The sequence below is a fragment of the Aythya fuligula genome, chromosome 2, assembly GCF_009819795.1.
Source record: "Aythya fuligula isolate bAytFul2 chromosome 2, bAytFul2.pri, whole genome shotgun sequence".
Lineage (NCBI taxonomy): Eukaryota > Metazoa > Chordata > Aves > Anseriformes > Anatidae > Aythya > Aythya fuligula.
This window is the reverse complement of record NC_045560.1, coordinates 35,397,501-35,417,910: the sequence shown is the minus strand read 5'-3', so window position 1 is coordinate 35,417,910 and position 20,410 is coordinate 35,397,501. Positions and strand designations below refer to the sequence as shown.

The window sequence follows — 20,410 nt, the reverse complement described above, 5'->3', positions numbered from 1 at the left end:
CATTAGGGTCTCTGAGTATGGAACATGTGCCTTAAGGACCAGATGTTTGTTCTTTGGATCTACATGCAGCTCTGGAAAAGTTCTAGTTTGATTAATGTTGATTACTCTCATTTTGACATAATGAGAAGGTAGAAAAGATTATTTTCTTACTGCAGTGGCAGCAATGGTGTGAAGAAGAGAAACTCTGTGCCAGATAATTTTAAAGGTCTGCTTGACTCCTTTTATGTGGTATCTTAATAATACTGCAAGACTTCTGCTGTGTTTTTTAAATTCTACTTCTTTTAACTCTATTCCATATTGCAAGATAAACTTCAGTATGCCAGATTTGAGCACAGCTGTAAGTCCCTGGGTAATTGAGACTACTGTATTTAAAGGACATCTCCCACATGTAGTCGTTACTTCAGGACATAATACCAAAAAACACTTCTTTTTTGCCACTGTAACCCAAACTTATTGCATCTACTGCACTGTATGATTACATTAGCAAGTAGTGTGGACCATTTTCAACCAATTCGTAAAGCGCAGGTTTGTGTTGAAGACCTAATGTCTGCTCTTGCACGTTTCAGAAAAATTTTCCTATGGAGTCATTTTAGTCTGGCTCAGACTGAATGCCCATTAGCAGTTGGACTGTGTTCAGTGCGGTTCTGGAGTGCCTCTTCCAGTCTAGTTGCACTTGAAGGCTATCTAGTTTTTTCTCTCTTTGACAACTCTGTAGTGTGAAACAAAGTGTTTTAAGTGGGAATGGTTGGGATCCAAACTGTGGACAGCCTTTGTTTGAATTTGGGACCTTTTTAGTTTTCAAAGAACTTTGTTTCAGACATTTTCTTGTCTTCAAATATAGTTATGGCAAACTCTTGTTATTAAGGACGTTTTTTAGGAAGAGGAATGCATATTTACTGTTTGTGTGAAACCACAGTGCAATTTATATATATGCAACTGTATTTTATAAAAATCTTTTCAAACCTCTTCAGCTGTTTTTTCTTCAGTTGAATTGACCTCTACTTAAGCCATTTCTCAGTTTGTTAGTCTGATGACCATGACAGTGATAGAGTTAAAATCCACGCTACATTCAACACAGAAATTGATAAGGGTCTAAGAATTTGTTAATGTGTAAGACCAGCATTTATTTTAATCAATGTATGATACCGTGTTGGGTGAAACTTTGTGGGAAAAGGGAGCATCCCAGAAAATATGACTGGCAATGGGATCATAATACCTGTGAGTGGTGTAATTGTGGTATGGGAGCCATAGAATGACAGTGCCTCCTAGTGCTCCGGACAGCACACAGGGATGTATTTTTGCCATTTATACTCCAATTCTAAGTGCTTAAAACAAACAAATGAGTGTACTTGGAAATATGCCACAAGTGGTGTGCCAAGTGGGGGAATACATTTAAATGCAGTAAACAGTTTGGAGTGTTTTGTGTTGTACTGCAGCTTCAGATTATCCCACTTCTATTGCGCGTGTGTGTGCGTGCGTTTTTTTTTTCTCCAGATGGCAAAAACTCTGTGTCTTAGTAGGGCAGAAGTTCAAAGCTCTTTGTACAGTGAATCTCATGATGTAACTGTAATATTTGTATGACTGCGTATATAGGTTAGCAAACAATTATGCATACTTATTTCAACAGGTCTATTCTTGTGCTTTAAACATCTGCTTTAATGTTTGCAGGAACAGTCTTGCGGGTAGATTAAATTTTTACAAGGCTAACAATCCTTTGAACTGTTGATATAAAATTCACTCTTTGTCAAAGTAGATAGGCAAATTACATAAAAGTAGCACAATAAGGAACATTTTAAAAAGCTGTGAGTTCTTTACCTCTTGTCTATCATTAACAAACTATTAAAATAAGCTGCTGAAACATGTGCCTTAAAAAGAAGCGTGAATATCAGTATGAGATGTGATGAGTAGCAACACCTGCTAATTCAAATGTATTAAAAGTCCAATTCTCGATTGCGAAGTGGGCTTATTAATATACTATTTCTTCATTCAGTGAAGCATCTTTGTCAGCTGTAGTCTACTGTAAGGGCCAAGGTAAATATGTTTCTACTTTCTTATGACCCTAAAGAAAGAATACAATTTAAAAAGAGCTCATAGTTTGTTCCCTTTTTTGCCTCAACAAATTGTTGACTGACTTGTGCAGAGCATATCTTGTGTCCCTGTGCTGACTGAGTGTGAATTTACTTGTGTGAGGGTATGGGGATGAGAGAATTCCCCGTCTGTATGGGATGAGTATGGAGCGCATCTTACGAAATCGCCTGTGAGGATTTTGGAGTGTTCCAAGCCTGCTAGCCAGAAAGCATGCTTTAGAGCTGATCTCTGCCAGGCTTTCTCTTTTCTTCTAAACTTGCGCTACGTTATTTGATACAGTCTGGTTTGCCTAAAACCATGGTCAGCCTCAGTCAGCAGGAGCACTGAATGTGTGGCATCTGTGGTGGCTGCGTTCCCATCATGCAGGTGACTAGCTCATGTGCATCTCAGTGATGGTGCTAAAGATAAGATAACCTCTTCCTTCTCTGCATATGCCTGTGTAGAACTTCTGAATTCTCGTATGGGCTCAGTACATTTTCACTCCTGAGTCTGCTTGTCTTGATCCTGGCAAGAAATGTACATAGCAGAAGAGGACCCTCATTCTAATTGTTTTGGAATGACTGAACAACAGCAGAGCTGCAGCTCTATATTACCGTATTCAGAGCAGAGTGCAAAGGGAAACAGATGTTCACAACTGAGATTTCGAAAGAAAGCTTTTGGAGTATTTGGGTGGGTGGGGGAAACCACAGAAATAACAAAGCTCCAACTTCTGTACAAATGCAAAATAGTAAACAGGGCTTATGATCTGAAAATGTGTAGAGTGTGGCTTTCAGACTGATGTGGGCTGTAATTCCTGTCAGCTGAGGTATCCCTTCAGAATTTCATTTGCAGTTATGTGTTTTGCAGAAGAAAGTGCTTCTCCAAAGGCTGAAGTGCCAAGAAAATGGAGCCAGGAGAAAGTTACCACTGTTTCAGGTAATTAAAATCTTTCTTTTCTATTTTGCATATGTACTTTCTTTTTACCTTCATTTTCTTCCCTCTTCCCTTTGCTGTTTTAAAATAATGTTTTTGTAGCTCTCTAAAGCTGTCTTTTTCACCTGGGTATTTGATGGCAGCAAAACTGCTTAGCACCACTTAGGATGCATGAAAACCACTTGAGAAGGATTTATAAAGTAAGCCAATTTATACAAGGTATTCCTTCCTGAATTACTTTGTAATGACTCAATTAGCTTTCATTTCTGCACAAAGGAGATTTAGTTGCATAAATTAGCTTATCATCATTGAGGAAGTGTCACTGCTAAAGGACAGTTTATAGATACAACATGCAGTTGCTGTCAAACCTATAAGAATGTAATATAGACATCTGTGTATACTTTGTGCTTGAGCAGAACAGACTTCTGCCATTCAGAGACTAACAGGGGACAACAAGTTGCCCAAGGGACTGGCAATGTAGACGTCTCTGAAAAGGTCAACTTGACACAGGCTCTGACAATCGACCCAAAGCTCTGTCTTCTTTGATAAAAATCAGATAAACTTAAGACCACTAATTGATCTGCAGCCTGTTTAAATGTTGGCCATGCATATCTTCATTGCATATGATTACCACAGAAAGCAAATGAATTGGCTAAGAAATGCCAGAGTCCAGTGACAGCAGCATAAAAATTGGAAAAGGACACAAATGCCCAGAAAGGCTGTGAAGGATATTCTCTCAGCTTTAGTTTGGCAAACTGCCCTTGTGCTAATTGTCTCTGGGACTGGAAAAATAACTGCACACACCATGTCCAGTCACATGACCAGACAACTTTTCTTGACAGAAATGTATTTCCAGTTATGCTTAAAAACAAGATATATATGTGCTTCAAGGGCACAGACCTTTAGATAAACTAGTGGTGATTTGACACAGCAAGTAGGGAAGACTTGCTTCTTATCAGACCTTACACCTTTTTGAGATCTGCTGCATTGTAACCGTGACCTGCATTGACATGCAATCTGGCTCACCTTCCCCCATCGTACATAATACACATCATTCTTTCAGGGCTGTCAAGGAAAGGGTGGGCAAAAAGAGTTCCTTTAGGAAGTAGCTCTGCAGTGTTCTTCCTGTTGCAACATGTGGAGAGGAAACAGAGGCCTGATTTCCTGACCTGTACAGGAAAGCAGGAACAGGTTGCTGCAAAGAGTTTTGGGTTGCTTTTCTTGGAAAGGAAACAAGAGCCAAGTCATCAAATGCTGTTAGCATTGTGCTTTGCTAAAAACATGTGTAAGACAGCATGACTCATTACAGCCTTAGCATTTAATACTCATTTAGACATTACCGTAATTATAAGAGTGTGTTGTCATAATCGAGCATAGGGTCAATCCAATTACAAAGCTGACAGGATTTTTTTCACTAATATATTATCTTGAAGTTTTCAATGAGCATAGTTTTAAGAAATCCAAAACTTAGCACCTTCATTTCTGAAAAGTTTCAACTGCCATGAGAAGAGCTTTGTCTGTCTTGCTAGCCTTTGTAGTAATTTCCTGCACAATAACTCTTCTCCCCCAGTATTGAATTAATTTCAAGCAATAATTCTATTGATATTAAAACAGTTAACACTGAAAATTTGTCAGACTTTTAGGGCTGAGTTGACATAAGTATCTATGATTGGCATCACATCATAAATATCTAATCTGATTTAAGAATATTTATTGTTTTTTCCATACAAACAACACATACATTCACAGAAAATATTTTGCAAATTGTCTGTGAGCTCAGCCTAACAAGTACAAAACCCCTCTTATTTTTTACTCCTTTCTTGTCCTAACCCATCTGGACTTCAAATAATGTTCAGACTTGAATTCTGTTAACCTTCCAGTCTTGATTGTTGACTGTTGCTGCTGGATAGCTTTTACATTAATTGCTAGTGGCACAATTATTTAAAAATACCAAAACATATAAGAATTTCAGTTATACAATAGGACTTACCATGTCTTTTTTGCTACTGCTATAGCATTGAGGCTGACTATTTCAGTCAGCATCATGTTCTGTGCTGCTTTAGGGTAAATGCCTATGTAAGTAAGGAACAACAGGAGAAAGGAAATTAGAAAGATTATACTGAACAGATTGGGCTAGACCAAAGTCCAAATAAATATTCTACCATTATTTAGCCCTTATTTTATATGTTCTTCTAGTTTATGGGATAAAGGGCAAATAAGTAGTTACAGGCAGTCTTTGCAGTTTAGGACATCATCAGAATAAGCAATTTTGTTCATTAACTGGGTACATCTCATCTGAGCATTGAGATCAACACTGAGTTTGCATTGAAGAGTGCTTGTATAAGGCAGAGCCCTTTTGGTAGCATTAATTTTAAACTTTACCTGTGTCCCCATCTCTAAGCTTTCAGTATGGTAAATGTTAAGCACATCAATGCCAAAAAAGAACACAGTAGTATGTAATAATTTTCCAGTTCACCTCTTTCAAATGTTAAATAGCATAAAACAGCCCAGACCATGACTAGTAACTGTTGAATATGATGCTATAAACTTTTTGAAGAATCTGATCAAAAGTTAAGGAATGTGAGTCAGAACTGCAAGCTGCTTAATGATCGCATTAATACATGGGGCACTGAACCACAGGAGTGAAATGAAAATGTACCTATGTGTTCCTTCATTCACAAGCAAGCTGCAAGCAGGTAGTGTAGAACTGGTAGCTGTAAGTCACTACCATAGCACAGTTTGTTAATTTGGATGCCATCACTGTTGAAATGGAAGATCAATGAAAGTCAGGCACAACTGTATTCATTCTAATTTTTCAGTGGTGCATTTCCATGCTTAGGTTGTAATTCCAGATTTTGTTTTGGTCAGTGTAGTTTTTCTGCCAAGTTTGTGCTCAGAAATGGCAAGTGCCAAAATTGGCACGAGGGAGGGGGCAGGAAAGGGACAACCTGCTGGTAAATTGGCTTAGGCTACAGTGGGACAGCACACTTGAAACCTCATAAAATATGGACTCTTAATCTGTTTTTCCATTTTTTTTCTTCTGTCTATTGAGGCTGCTAGAATGTTCTTACAGCTTTGTTTTTCCTTGAGTAATCCATTGGCATTCTTAAGTTTTAAACAATTTACAACATTTGAAATCTGTGCTTGAGAGATATACTTGTCAGATTGTTACCAGAACTGTTCACCTTTCTTTCTTCAAGCCTGCATTGTTAGATGCCAGTATTTTTCAGTCAAATAAGCAGTCTGAGCCTACCATCAGGAAGGCTGGCAGCCATTGCTGTTTGATCTGTCAAATAAACTCTGAAGTGTTTTCATCGGGATATTGGACAAAAGTGTCTGTTGTTCCTATTACTGTTACTGGAAAAACAGAAATGGCAGAAGAAAACCCTGAGGAATTATTTGTAGAAGAGTTTTGGAAACTGTTGGGTAGTTGTTCATCCAGATAACTGTCCAGGAATGAAAGAACTATTTCCTGGAGAAACAACCTATCCAAGATCCCTCTCAGCCATTTCTTGTGGTTGCTAATACGAAAAGCAATGGGTAGGTAAAAACAAACTGCCTTGTACTGTCTACTCCACGTTTTAAAAATAATTCTGTTTTGTCATATCTTGTTCACATTTGTGGTCTACGTGACCATGCCTTCCAAATACAACAGACTTTTGTTTAGCAATTATGCCATGATATTTTCTTAAGGCACAAAACATTTCACAGTGCATGGGAATAAAGTATGATTGTGACGAAGTAATTCCAACAAGTCAATGCCTTTTGCATTTGAACTCTAATTGGCACATAAGTTCTCGCAGCTAAATCTACCAGCTGTTTTCATGTAGCTCATTTGTTTATGAAGGTCCACATAATTTAATTACTATACATGTACCTAATTTCTTCATACAGGTCCCCAGGTTTTATTTAACCATTCTTCAAATGCAATCAAATTAGATTTGGCAGGGTCATCTCTAACCAAAAGAATGGCTGAAGCAAGAAAGAATGGGCTTGTGTTTCACAGAGTTTTTTGCAGCTTTTTTGTTGTTGTTGTATCTCTGTGTTTGTGAAGCACTGTGAATCATTTTATGAAGTGTTTTGTCCTTTAGATGTGTAGACTTTGAAGTTGTATTTACACTTGGTGTTTATGCCTGTGTAGTTGCTTAGAGAATTTAGAGGAACTCGTGCTGATGGGTATTAGAAGAGATTTCCACTTTGGAATTAACACTTGTTTGAAGACCAGCATAGCTGGTCACAAACTCACACTGGCACTTCTTTCCCCACCCTCTCACCCCTTTATTCCCCTTTCTCTTCCCATGGTATATACCAGTTGCTCCAAGAAACGTTTTTCAAAGAAATGTGACTTTGATATGAGCAACTGCTGGTCTTAATTTCATTTCACTTCTGACTAAGTAAGCCGTGGTTAGTCTTTGGGCAACATTTTCAGTGTAGCAATAAGCTTATTTAAAAATGTATCTTTTCCAGTGTCGCCATGTTATTAGTTGAGTCACTTTCCCACTTCATGGCTTAATGAAATGCTCATGATGAGCATGTAGGGAGAGATGTATGTTGCTCAATGTGGGTTCTCTTCTGTTGCTGATGTTCCCTGTGCAACTCCCATTGGTGTTACGAGGAATTACTTCAGGCATGTAAAATGCAAGAAGAGATCTCAGGGTGATAAATATCAGTGTGAAAAATCATGACTCATTTTAGTGCAACTCTGAAAAAGTGAAAGTACTGATTAATGTATTTAAAAACCAAATCAATAAGACTATTGCTGAAAGATTTGAATATACCTGGAATATATACCTGGCTGGAATATACCGAAGTAGCTCTTTAGTTCTTTCTTACATGGGCTTATATTATCTTTTATGAGATGGGGCTGGGAACTGTGATCAATGCTGAACCAAAAGAGGTACTCTGATTTAATATTTATTACCAATTGATTTGGTGCTAACCAGTGTTACCATTTTTAATTGTTTAATGCTAAATTGGTGAATAATGAGATGACAAATTAGAAGGGCCAATATTCAGAGGTGCAACGTTTCATACTAATTCTGTCTTCCTCTTGATATTGTTCTGTCTACGCATTTTTACAGTAACAAAATCTCTTATTTCTGAATAGTCAGTAGTCTTTACTGTATGTATAAATCGCTACTTTTGGTGTGATGACAGAAGAATTTGTGCACTGATAGTCAGAACGCCCTCTAGTGCTATATAGTAAATGGGAGCTGCTAATCACCAGTTTATGGAAAATTAAATGGTGGCTAACTTGCACAGTGGCTCTAAAGGCAAGGTTGTGAATGTTTAGACATCAAAACAAGATCTCACATAACACAGACTGAAATGGATAAATAGAAACAAGCTCTTCTGGCTCATCCAGAGAGAATTAAAATTAAAATCAAAGCATTTGTCAAAATGGGGAAAAATACAAGTTGAATAGTACTTTATTTTATATAGCGTGACACTTCATCTCACTTGTTACTTGATATTTCAGCAGGATTTTTTCAGTAATAAAGTGAACCAATCATGATTAAATTGTAAACTATAAATAATGGCGTATAGTGCTAACGACATGCAAATGTAACTGGTATATGTTGGAATAACCAGCAAGCCTGCTGTTCCAGGATCATATAACAAAACTAAGATGACAGCCTTGATCCAGCCAGTTCAGTGATATTTATGTTATCAGAATTAGAAGATAGCTTCCCAGTGATGTAAATTATTAGTACATATACATTCTGTCTGGTTAGTGTATACATAATGTAACTGGTCATCTTAGTGGTATTGCTTACATTCTTCTTGCATTAACTCATCACACTCGATTCTCATGGAATTAAAAACAGGAAATAGTTTGCAGTATAACAGAAGCTCCCAGTGTATTTAACCGTGTGTAAGTGCTGTGTTTCAGTAGACGCACTCTGTATTGTAAGTGTATGACAAAGCATTTATTACTGTGTTATTGCCATATTACAGAGCAAAGAGTGCTAAATAATCAATCAGTTAATGGTCTGTATGGCAGCTTGAACACAGCACATCCATTGTGCTTATGCTGTTAGAAGGATGAGTTTATGGCTGGAGTGTAGTTGCATGTTTAGCCAGAGCTTAATGTCCTAAACTGGAGCTGACACAAATATTTTTAAAATGCAGCTTCAGCAACAGTTTCAAAGTTCTCCAATATTTCAGAAGGAACAATCCAAGATTATCTAAAAGGTTCTCAGAGAAGTTATTTAGTTTAGTTGGAACAGAGGAGGGAGGGGAAGCATATCACAAAATACTTTGGCTTCCTTTCACAGATTATTATTAATTATACTCTAGCATTTTTATCAGTTTCAAGTTGAGATACAACCGTGGCTTGCTGGAAGTACATTAGTAGAGGAAAACTAGCTGTTTTAAGTTGCAGCTATAAAATGCTTTGAAAACCTGCAGCTACATGTCTTCAGTGATACAACTGTTGCCAGTGAAGGGCTCACCTATTAAACTTGTTTTCCACTTGCTTTTGTGTTATGAAGGAGCTGTTTCTACCAAGGGGATTAAGAAATGTGCACTAATTAATTGCTTTGTAGTACCTGAAGGTTTAAAGAGCAATGTTAGTCCCTCAATTTTTATCTTTTGTAATTGGATGTAATTTTCTTTGCAGATGGCAAAAATACCGATTATGCCAATTTCTACCAAGGTTTATGGGACTGCACCGGAGATGTACCTGACGAGTTGTCATTTAAACGTGGTGATGTTATCTACATTCTCAGCAAGGTACAGCATGCTACTGAGGCTAAAGAGTTGTAAAAAGAGAGAAGCACAGAAGGGCACATTCCCACAGTCCTATGGGGGGAAATTGGCACTCCCTTTCAGATCCTTTGTTTGCAATCAGATATTCCCTGCAATTAATTATTTTGTCAAATGAACTATAATCACATTTAAAACATAGCCATGTAACAGGAATTAACTTAAAAGCATGTTTATTTACTTGTTAAATCTTGGCTACCATTTGTTAACTAATTTAACAGGAGACAATGTGCTTTCTGCTTGTAAAAGTTAACCTTGTAGAATTTTAAATTATCTTCCATGTTATGTTTTTGGTTTCCTGTTTTATATTTCTGACTGTGCTGATTCTGACTTTTTGGGCATCTTGCTAGAGGTTTTTTTTTTGTTTTTTTTTTTTTTCCTCCGAACTGTGCTTTCATCTTTGTATGTGTATTGCAGTTGTTCTGATAGCTCAGATTTCAAATTTGTTTGCTCTGACAGATTTGGGAAATTTTTAATTTACCACTTTCCTGTTTACAAAGCAAATGATGAATATAATCCTTCTCATTTGAGGTGATGATAAGCAATACAAGCATGAAATTTAATTTTACTTTAATGTTTCTGAATTTTATTATTTTTCTCTTAAAAACAAACAAACAAAAAATCTCTCCTAAACTATGTATCTCTTGGTCCATTGAAGTGTTCTTCTGAACAATTAATAAAAGGAAATTTTCCTTTTCCCCAAACTTTAGAAAAAAGCTGATCTTTTTTAGTTTTCACTTAAAAAAGCACCTTTTAATACGTATCTCAGATGTAATTGCCATTCAGTAGAATTTATGCTAAAGATGTTGTAATACACATGTAACTGCATGAAAGCTAAAGCCATCTGTTTGTGTTAGTTTCAAACTCTTCAGTTTTGTCACAGTTGCTTTAAATCTTCTGTGATACCTTTAAATGCAGTGTTTTAGGGATAATAAATGTACAGCTTCTGTTTAAATAAATTTAAGATTTATAGGTAGAAAGATAGTCCCATATAAAAATATAGAAGATATATTACTAATGTAATGTGAACATGTATGTCTTTTGAAGCATTTCAGTGTCACTTAAACTAATAACTGAATTACATTACTAAAGGCAGTCTTCAGTTGGGCAGGCTTTCATACAGTTATACAGCACTAAAGAACAGTACTAATTCTTCAGTACATACACACATCCCCCCTGCCCCCCCCCCCCCCCCCCAAAAAAAAAAAAGGGGGGGGGGGGAAGCTCACAAGCAAGCAGATTGTACTGCACATTTGCCTTCTGAGAATTGTACTTTTCAGTATGTTATAGGCACTAATAAAATCTTAATCTTCAACTCGTAGGTGAAAAACTCATTTGCTTTTCCTCAAATAGTGAGGAATTTAACTTAAAAAATGGAGCAGAATAGAAAAACAGTAGCTTAAGGTGTCATCTGTATATCAAATGTCTTGTGACCATGCCTTGATTAATATGTAATCAGTCCTTGAAATCTGCCTGCTGCGGCTCCAGATATATAGGGCCTTTCTGTTTGGGAATGATTTTTACTCCAAAATAGAGCCCAGAAAATTCAGCCCTGTTTCAGTTAAAGATTGTTGCAACTTTTTCAGAAGAATAAGTGTTGGTTGCTACTGTCAGCTCTGAATTTAGGGTCCTTGGAGGGGAAAGTGCCAGGGAATTATCCATCTTACCCTTCTACTTGGTTCAGTTTCAAGGACTGATCATTTACAGGCTCTTTGTCTGGTAAGTGAAAATACAACCAAAGGAAAAGTGAGCCTAACCATCCTGAAGTGGGTCAAGACTTTTCGTCAAGAAATATTTCTTAATTCCCTACATTAGTACTTGGATTTTGTGGCAGTTGGCAGGACTCCTCAGCAATTTTTTTATTTTTTCACACCATCTAGTGGTTGAAAATGAGAGATGCAGGTACTGACAGGAGCTGATGTGTATATATCCAAAATGGTGTCATAAATTCAGCTTCAGCTTGAACCCAGCTATGGCTTTATTGCCTTTCTATCATATGTCAGCTAGCTATGAACATTAGTCTTGAAGAAATCTCATTTTGCTTATGAGGAAGTAAGTACAGGCATAGTAGTATTGTGGTAGGAAGGGTGAGGCTTTAACAAACTGTTGAGCATATTTGTGCAACACGTAATAGTTCTCCGTTTTACAGTGAAATATAAATGGTATAGCTTGTTCTAATGAGTATGATAAAATAGATTTTTATCTTCCAGCAGTAGTTATGCCAAAGCAATGTATTTTACTGCTTTTTAACTGTTTTTTCACATACTTTTAGAGAAATTAGGGGAAAGTGACTATGTTGTTTCCAAGAAATGAGATCATTAGTACAACTGAAGTAATTATGAACCAGTTTTGAAAATGTGGGCATTGATATAATTTAAATAAAGCAAGAGCAGTGTGTTACATGTAAGTTGTAACTTAGGTGTATGTAGAAGAAAGGTTTGTTGGGCAACATTTACTTACTAAAATAGCTAACCATTATGCAAAGGCAAACACTTCATAATTTACTTTAAATCAAGCACCAAAAGTCAGTGTTAATGCAATGAACATGCGTATACAGTGATAATACAAATACCTATGCATGACTGGAGTTATTACTATACCACAGTGAGTTTTCCTTGTTCAGAAGATGCATTTAAAAACTATTTTAGCTATTATCTAAACATTTGTCTATTGTGGCTTTCCCATGGCAGCTGTCCAATGGGCTCTTTATTAAAAAACAATATATTTTTTATCTTTTTTTGTTGCCTTTGAGAGTTTCCTTCAAAAGTTGAGCCCTTAATTTGAAAAGTAGCAGGAGAACTGTTGCAGTAGTATATACTAGCTTAATTAAAACAAACAAACAAAAGCCCTCTAACTTTTCAAATAAATAGATCAAAGTATCTGTACATTTATCATTTGAATTTATTCCTGAATATTCAAGTGGCTTTTATAACTTGCACTACGAATCATGTGAACTTTCAGAGATTTATACACCCCTCTTTCACTATGCAGTAGAAAACATTTTATAGCTCTACTCAGTGAGGGACTCATTAATAGGGTTTCTTAGTTAATATTGACTATTAGAAATGCAATACTTGGGCAGCCCGTTTTCTAAAATGATAGTTGCTCTTAATTCCTATTCATTTATGGTCTTGCCTTTGCTTTCAAACCCACATGACAAATGGGAATACAATCCATGATGTAACAATTCTTTTTATAAATCTTCCATAGCTCTTATTCAGGAAATCAATTTTCAGTAACAAAGCCAACTGTGAGTGTTGGTGGCCATATTTTTTAACGTTTGGTATGAACAATTTACCTAAGTGCAGCAGTTGCAGTATTTATTTGTTTTGTGTGCATATTTCATGTTGGGAAACCCCACAGTTTCATGAGCCAGATGCAAATACTAATGTAAGTTTATCTAGACATTAGCAGGCACCCGCTTAGCAGAATTACTGACATTTCTTAACTTTTAACCTAATTTAATTCCCACCACATTTATATTTGCAGTAAAGCAACAAATAATACTTGAAAATCAGAAATTGTATCTCAAACTGGAATACTCCTTCACTGTTATTATTTGAGTATGTGCTAATGTGATATAATGCTACTCACTCTGGTATTTATGATTCATGGAAATCTCATTTATGACTTGACTTTCATGGAAAATTCTAGAGCAAAAGTTTGAGTATTAACTTGGCATCTAGATTACCCTTTATTCAGTAGTTGTATACTTCCAATGTGGGAGATTTTTGTTCTTTCAACACAACAAATGTCTGTTGAAATGCTCAAGCCATACATACAAAACCTTTATTTTTTGTGTAGTGAAAAGACAAAGAAATCTCAGAAAGATAGCTCGGATTACCGCTTATGAAATAGAGTACAGTGCAGCTGTTTCATAGTGAGTGTGAACATTTTGTACACTATGTGCATAATCATCATAAAGTATATTTATTCAGTATTTCCCCCCCCCCCAAAGATGTCAAAGGCATACTAAAATCCTACGTGTTTTTTGTCACGCCATTGTCTGACTGTTCATATGCAGAGGTGTATTTAATGATCATTTTGCTTTTCATGATCATACTGCCTACATCTACGTTAGCAAACAGGGTGTACCAACAGGAGCAGATCTGCAGGGTGAAACACTTCATGCTGAGGCCCCTGCGTCCACACATCCCAAAAGGCTTTTTTGTCAGAATAGGTCTGCTCTGGTTTTGTGGAATGAGTCTAGCTTAGTGGTTGGAGCACATTAAAGTGCATCTTCTGGTTTAGTTTAATCTGCAAGAAATTCAGTTTGTGTGCTCTGAGACTGCTCTGCAAAGTGAGCTGAGGTGGGGAGTACTGGGAGATCTGCCTCAGTGGGACACTTCTGATGAAAACTAAGATGCAAGTTCATCTTAGTTTAGGAGGCACTTACTGAGCTGTAAATTTCCTTCTGCCTTTTTCTGGTGTATCCTTACGGAGAAATAGACTAGATACATGGCTAAGAGAAGAGTGAAGGCCTTTCAGTGGGATGTTAGTTAAGACAGACTAAAGCAAAGTGATTCTCGCTCTGTTGGTTTGCATACCAATAAAATGTAAACATTTACTTACGTGATTAAAAAAAATGTTGGCGTCATGTCATGGGAGAGATAACAAAATGGCCTTTCTGTCAGTGCCAGTTTTGGTTCGCAAGTCAGTCAGCTTATTCTGATCAAAAGCTTTCAAATTGGTGTCTATTTTGTCTCATGACATTGTAGGAAATAAAACCTAATAACACTACCATACAGTAAATCTGAGGCTTATATTCTTAAAGATGACTATTTTATTGCTGTCTTAAAACAACTCTACCTGTGAAGAAGTCTCATTCAGTTATCTAAAACATTTGTCATTTTCTGCTTTTTAGAGAAAATGCTGTTCTGTGCCAAAAATACTCCCTGGTTGATAGTGTATCATTCAGCAATTACACCAAAGGAAGTTCTAAAATTTTTTAGCTGGCTTCAATCTTCTGGATGAATTAGAGGTGTTTTAAAATATTATCTTGCCAAAATTGCCCCCTAGGATATTCTTTGAAGAAAGTATTCTCCCTGTTTCCCACACTTCTTTAGATCAATAGGAGAGGCTACTTAATTTAACCCCAAACAAGGCAATAAATACATTTTTCTTTTCAGTTTTAAGGCTTGCAGATCTTCAGTCTGTAAGTTAATATTACTTACAATGCCATGAGAGAGGGTAGGAGAAAAATCTTGAGTTCACATGCTTCAGCGGCATGTGTTTTGAATACAAGTCCATTGTTTTCTTCTACACATCGAGACACAATGATGATTTTCAGCAACCCCCCCTTTTTTTAACAAGAAAAAAAACACAACCAAATAACAACAACATACCATATGTATTAAACAATAGAGACTAATTGTACAAGGACCAGATGTTCTCAACTTTTGCTGAAGTCAGTAGAAGTTAATATGGTGCAAAGCATCTGGGGGTCCTCATTTACTCAGAGGGTCTGTTTCTAAAGGTGAGAAGAGAGACTGCTAAAGAAATCCTTTTGCATATCAAAAATCTCTCTTCTTGCATATCAAAATCCTCTCCTCTATAGTTAAAAAAAAAAATAATTAAATAAATCCCAAACTTGAATAAATCTTGGATTTAAAAGATATCCGCGAAAATCAGATAGTGTATTTCTACCTCTTGTACTTTCTGCAAATGCAAACTTTTAAGGCCAGTATCTCATGGAGTCCTAGGTGTATACATATCAGAGCAGTGAGATTGGTGGAATGGGATAAGAAGCATCTGCTCGCAGGGTGTTCAGCTGGGAGCCTCTGAAGAGCCTCTAAACCCTGATGGGATTTTTTTTCTAATGTCGCTGTACAGAGGGTGTATTGCCAGCATGTTAAGTCATAACCTGTTCCTTGTTGCCTCGTGAAATTACTTTACTTTGGTTAATAAATTTCTGCTGGAACAAGACAAAACACAAACACGCCACTCTCTTACAGATGGTGAAAATGTAGAAGTGGCTTAGAAAGCATTCGGTTGTCTGTGAGGGTGGTTGTTCTATATTACTTGGCATAATATATTCCACTACGGTGGTGTTTGTATTCCAGGGGTTGTGTTAGCCTCTTCCTCCCCCTCCCCTGCCCAACATTGCCTGCTATGGCAAATGTGCTCGGAGTCACGTGCCGGAGTTGTGGCCGCACACTTGTACATTCTCCTCATTGCAGGGTGGCTGGATTTGGCCCAGCCCCCTCTCCTATCCCTCTGTTTGCCTCGGAGCAATTCATTTTGCAGTTATTGAATTTCTTTGGAGAGTTATTTTCATATAGCGAGCATCACAGCACCTCTGGATCTTGATAGCCTTTCTACATAAGGAGAAAGAAGCTTTGTGTTAGTAATTACCTAACATTGTCAGGAGCTGACTGCAGGCCTCTTTCTAGTGATAACAGAATAACCACATAATGTAGCTTTATAGCACATGATTAATAGAAAATAATTACACATCCTACAAAGGGATGCAATATTTCTTATAAATTGACTACAATGGTTTCCTGTAGATTAAAGGACTCTTCATTATTTTATCAGTCCTTCTGAAGTATAGTCGCTTGCCTATGTTAGCAGTGATGTTAAGAGCTGCATGTGGTGAGGGATACCAGATGGTAGACCCAGAGGTACCTGAGATCTTAAGCTGATGCTTGCAAAAACACCATGCTTCCCAACTCCTAAGAATTAAAATAAAACTCCTAACTGACTTCAGATTCTTCTGCATTTTAATCATTATTTCCTACAAATGTGGGCTTTAGACTTTTATTCTACACATCCCAAGCAGTATAATAGATTTACAGACCTCACACCAACAGTGTATTAGTTATATTGTAATGAAGGAGTTTTTATCATCGATACCATTGATAGAAACAATATATCAGTTTGGATTGTATATGGGACTTCAAGAAAAGGAGTGGGGGACTGCTTCTCTGTCCGACTAGGACTCACTCTTTCATGGTACTGAAGACAGAAAGGAGTGGCTAGGAGTTCAGAGAAAAATGTCTGTGCTTTAATTAGTTTAAAAGGGGCTGCTATGCAATTATTTCAAAACCTGAGATTAAGGTTTTATATTCTTTGTAACCAGGTATCTGTATTATCTTTTTGTTCAGACTTCTATAGACTGCAGATGGTTTAATTGGGATTCATGTTGCTCTTGAGGCCCATTCAAAGAATAGTAATGATAGAGTAAAAGCTTCTGGGTTGGAATATTGTCTGTATAGTATAATGGTTGCAGTGAATCCTTAAATTAGTTTACTAGTCTGTTACATCAACATTCATTTCATCTTCTCACTTAGCTTCGTGCCAGAGCAGTAAGTGGTGTATTAGTAAGTAGCAAAAAACCAAAGTTTTCAAAACAGTGACACGCTCTTAATTTTAATTTGAGGTATCTGAATTGTTTCTTTAAAAACAATTATTTCTAAGTTTGTGTAGTGTTGCTAAGTGGAACATTTTCAATGGATAATATAGTCCACAGGCTCTTTCTATGCCATTTGTCATATGCAATTTAACTACCACTTAACTAAGCCACTTCCCTCATTTCATGTATTGTTTGTTTTTTTGGCTGATGTCTAGCAAAACTTGCTTAATCACTTTTGTCAGGCTCTTCATGACTTCCATGTAGCAGCTTAAAATCTTTTGTTTCTTTCTCTAGGAGAGATTTATTGCCAAGATTCCAGTAGTATACGTGAGCACTGCTCCTTTCAGCAATTTCCCACTTTAGTCTAGAAATACAGTTTGTATATTTAACCAGTGTACTGTGAGATAAAATACAAATTTTAAACAGGCTGGACTGGAACATTATAAACTTCAGTGTCAGGGTATTATTCAACCTTTAAGGATTTGGGGTGTAACGTGTGCCCCAAGGGAAATGTTATGAGATCTTAACTTCTGTTTAGAGTTTTCTCGCTGGTGAGTCAGGCTCAGGTACCTCTCAACTTTCAGACCAGATGTATCACCACAAGTCCATATGGCAGTGGAAGGTGGAATTGTTTTTGCAGCTTTCTAGTTTATGAGTTTGCATCATAAGAGAAGGTTTTGCTACCTTTATTTTTATTTTAGTCTATTTATTTATTTATTTATTTACATGGGCTTCCTTTAAGCCACACTTCCTGCAGTATTTTATGGATAGTAGGATGGAACCTTTTAAATCACCAACTTCTGTTTGCACTGTGAAGGAAGAAAACATTTAATTTAAGACCGGTACTTAGCCCTTCATGAAAAGAAAATAAAAAAGTGTGTGTGTGTCTGCTTGCCTGCATGTTCTTAGGAGAGAAAAAAAAAAAAAAAAAGAAAAAAGCCTGGGCCAACATGAAAGTGAGCCATCAACAAGGCTTCATCGCAGTTACGCACAGGGAGAGCTGAGTACACTAAGCACCTCATAGGACCCTAGAGAACTCTCCACCAGGCCAGATATGCCAGCAGCAAATCATTATAGCTCGAGCTGTAATGAAACTCCATTAACCCTTAAGCTCCACTTGACTATTTATAACCGAAAAACTTATCTACAGTCAAAATAATAGCTTATAGTGTCATCTCAGTAGGACCATTAATTCAGAAATCCTACAGCCTTTTGCTTTTCTCATCAGAAGAGCAGCGTAGCAGGAAGCAGATGTTGCTTATCAGAGATATCTGTGTATTTTGTATTTTCCATGTTTGTTCCAAAGTAATTTCTATCTTACTAATCATTCCATTTTTGAATGGGGTCTCTGTTTTAATAATGCTTCATTTGTAACTCAATATATGTGTGTGTGCAATTTCAGCTGTTACAATTTATTGAACTGCTGTTAGGATTGATCTTAAAATATTTACCTCATAGGAAAAAAATTAAATTTCGATCCCACAATACTCTTACTTGGTATTGCTTTTGGAAGATATTATTTCTTTAAACTATTATAATTCATTTTGTTTCATATTTATCTCACTAAGCCTAAACAAATTTCAAACAAAAGTACATTAGTCATCTGTCAGACATATGAGATCTGCCGTAGAATTTTCTGTGGGCCTAAAGCAATAGTAGACTTCGTCCATAGAAAGAGATTGTGTATTAGATCTATAGTATTCCCTTCACAATTGAGCAAATTATTATTTAAAATAAGTTGTCTGTAAGTTTCTTAGAGTTTAGCCTTGCGATGCTGAAAGAATCCCAGCTGATTCCTGTATGTCAACATCGTGATATTAGATATCAGTTACAAAGACGAGATTTTTATATATGTGACAAATACAGGATGGAGAGGTCAGCTATTTTTAGTATGTGTTGTAGAGAATTGTGGCCATAATTAAGAAATTTTCTTGAGCGTGCCAGGCCTTTTTAAAATTTAACTTCTATCCTTGCCTAACTCTGTATGTGAATGCTTCTAACAAAAAGATATAATGTTTTAATTTTCAGTTGAAATGATAACAACTGTATATAAGAGAGAGCATCCATAAGGAGTTGCATACAAAACTCTATTGCATTTATATCAGACTAAAGGTTAATATTGCATATTGTTTTCAATTAGGAGTACAATAGATTTGGCTGGTGGGTTGGAGAAATGAAGGGAACCATTGGCTTGGTGCCTAAAGCCTACATAATGGAGATGTATGATATTTGAGAGGCCTGGGTAAGTACATTTTAATCCAATCTTCTGTAATGGCTTATATGTTCCCTTGTTCTCTGTTTCATAAGTATTTCTTTCCTGGAACCTTTGTAGAGTCCTGTTAACATAAAGATTATGGCAAAATATATTGAAGGTTCAATTAAAGCACTTCTGGGATTCTGTATGAAATATTAAACCACAGTGTACAAAAGATGATGTATTTTATAACTACAGTTCTCTTCCAGATATTTATTTATATGTATGTATATGTATGTATATGTATATTGGGTAAAACAAAGTTGGTGTGCTTTCTAGTTAGTTTTGCTACTTCAGTAATATGTACGTACCTGTGCAGAAATCTGTGGAAGGGGATAAGTATTTGGACTGAGTTTTATACGTGTGTTTTAGTTTTTTTGTTAATGACATGCTTTCAACTTCCCTTTCCCTAATCAGGCGAAATCTGCACTTGAAATCAAGAGTGGTGTACAGCTGCAGTTTACAGACCCGACCTCTGGAAGAAGATTGTGCCGTACACATTTTGTGGTTTCAGCAAACGTAGTCAGATCATTGCCTTGTATATATTAAACATTAAAAATTGTAATTGATCATAATTCCACGGAAATGTTCTTCTTAGTCACTTTTTATAGAATTGTAATGCTAGGAAATGAAATACATGGTAATTAGCATATGGAGCACAAGCAGTCAAGTAGTGCCTGTTGCTCTTTTCTTAAGCATAATAGCAGCACTCTGTATTGCTATACATTTGTGTTCTTTCAGGGAGTTTGGCTGTGTTTACCTGTTACTCAGATTTAAAAAAAATTAAGCTGGACTTCAAAAGTAGAAAACTATTGCACAGTTCATACATGAATTAACTGTTTCATGTAGTAGTTCACTGTACATTTTTTTGCAGTTTTTGTGAAAATCAAAGGAAATTTCTGTGTACTATTTTTAGTCTTCAAAGTATTCTGCTTCCAAGTGTGTTTTTTGTTTGGTTGTTAAGTTTTGTTTTGTTTTAGTTTCAGCCAATGATTTATTTTTCTTCTATATTTAGCTTTGTTAATGTTAATGAC

At 36.4% G+C, this 20,410-nt stretch overlaps 1 protein-coding gene across 1 annotated transcript in view; it reads left to right on the top strand.

Moving 5' to 3' along the window:
- The window catches only part of SKAP2 (src kinase associated phosphoprotein 2), a 116,177-nt gene that overhangs the window by 93,915 nt on the left and 1,852 nt on the right, over positions 1-20,410 (top strand). The window contains exons 10-13 of the mRNA XM_032181833.1: positions 2,935-3,003; positions 9,623-9,735; positions 19,263-19,364; positions 19,794-20,410. The exon at positions 19,794-20,410 is cut by the window's right edge and continues 1,852 nt beyond it. Of these exons, the coding sequence (XP_032037724.1) occupies positions 2,935-3,003; positions 9,623-9,735; positions 19,263-19,355 (275 nt within the window). The 3' untranslated portion in view covers positions 19,356-19,364; positions 19,794-20,410. The remainder of the gene's footprint in view (positions 1-2,934; positions 3,004-9,622; positions 9,736-19,262; positions 19,365-19,793) is intronic.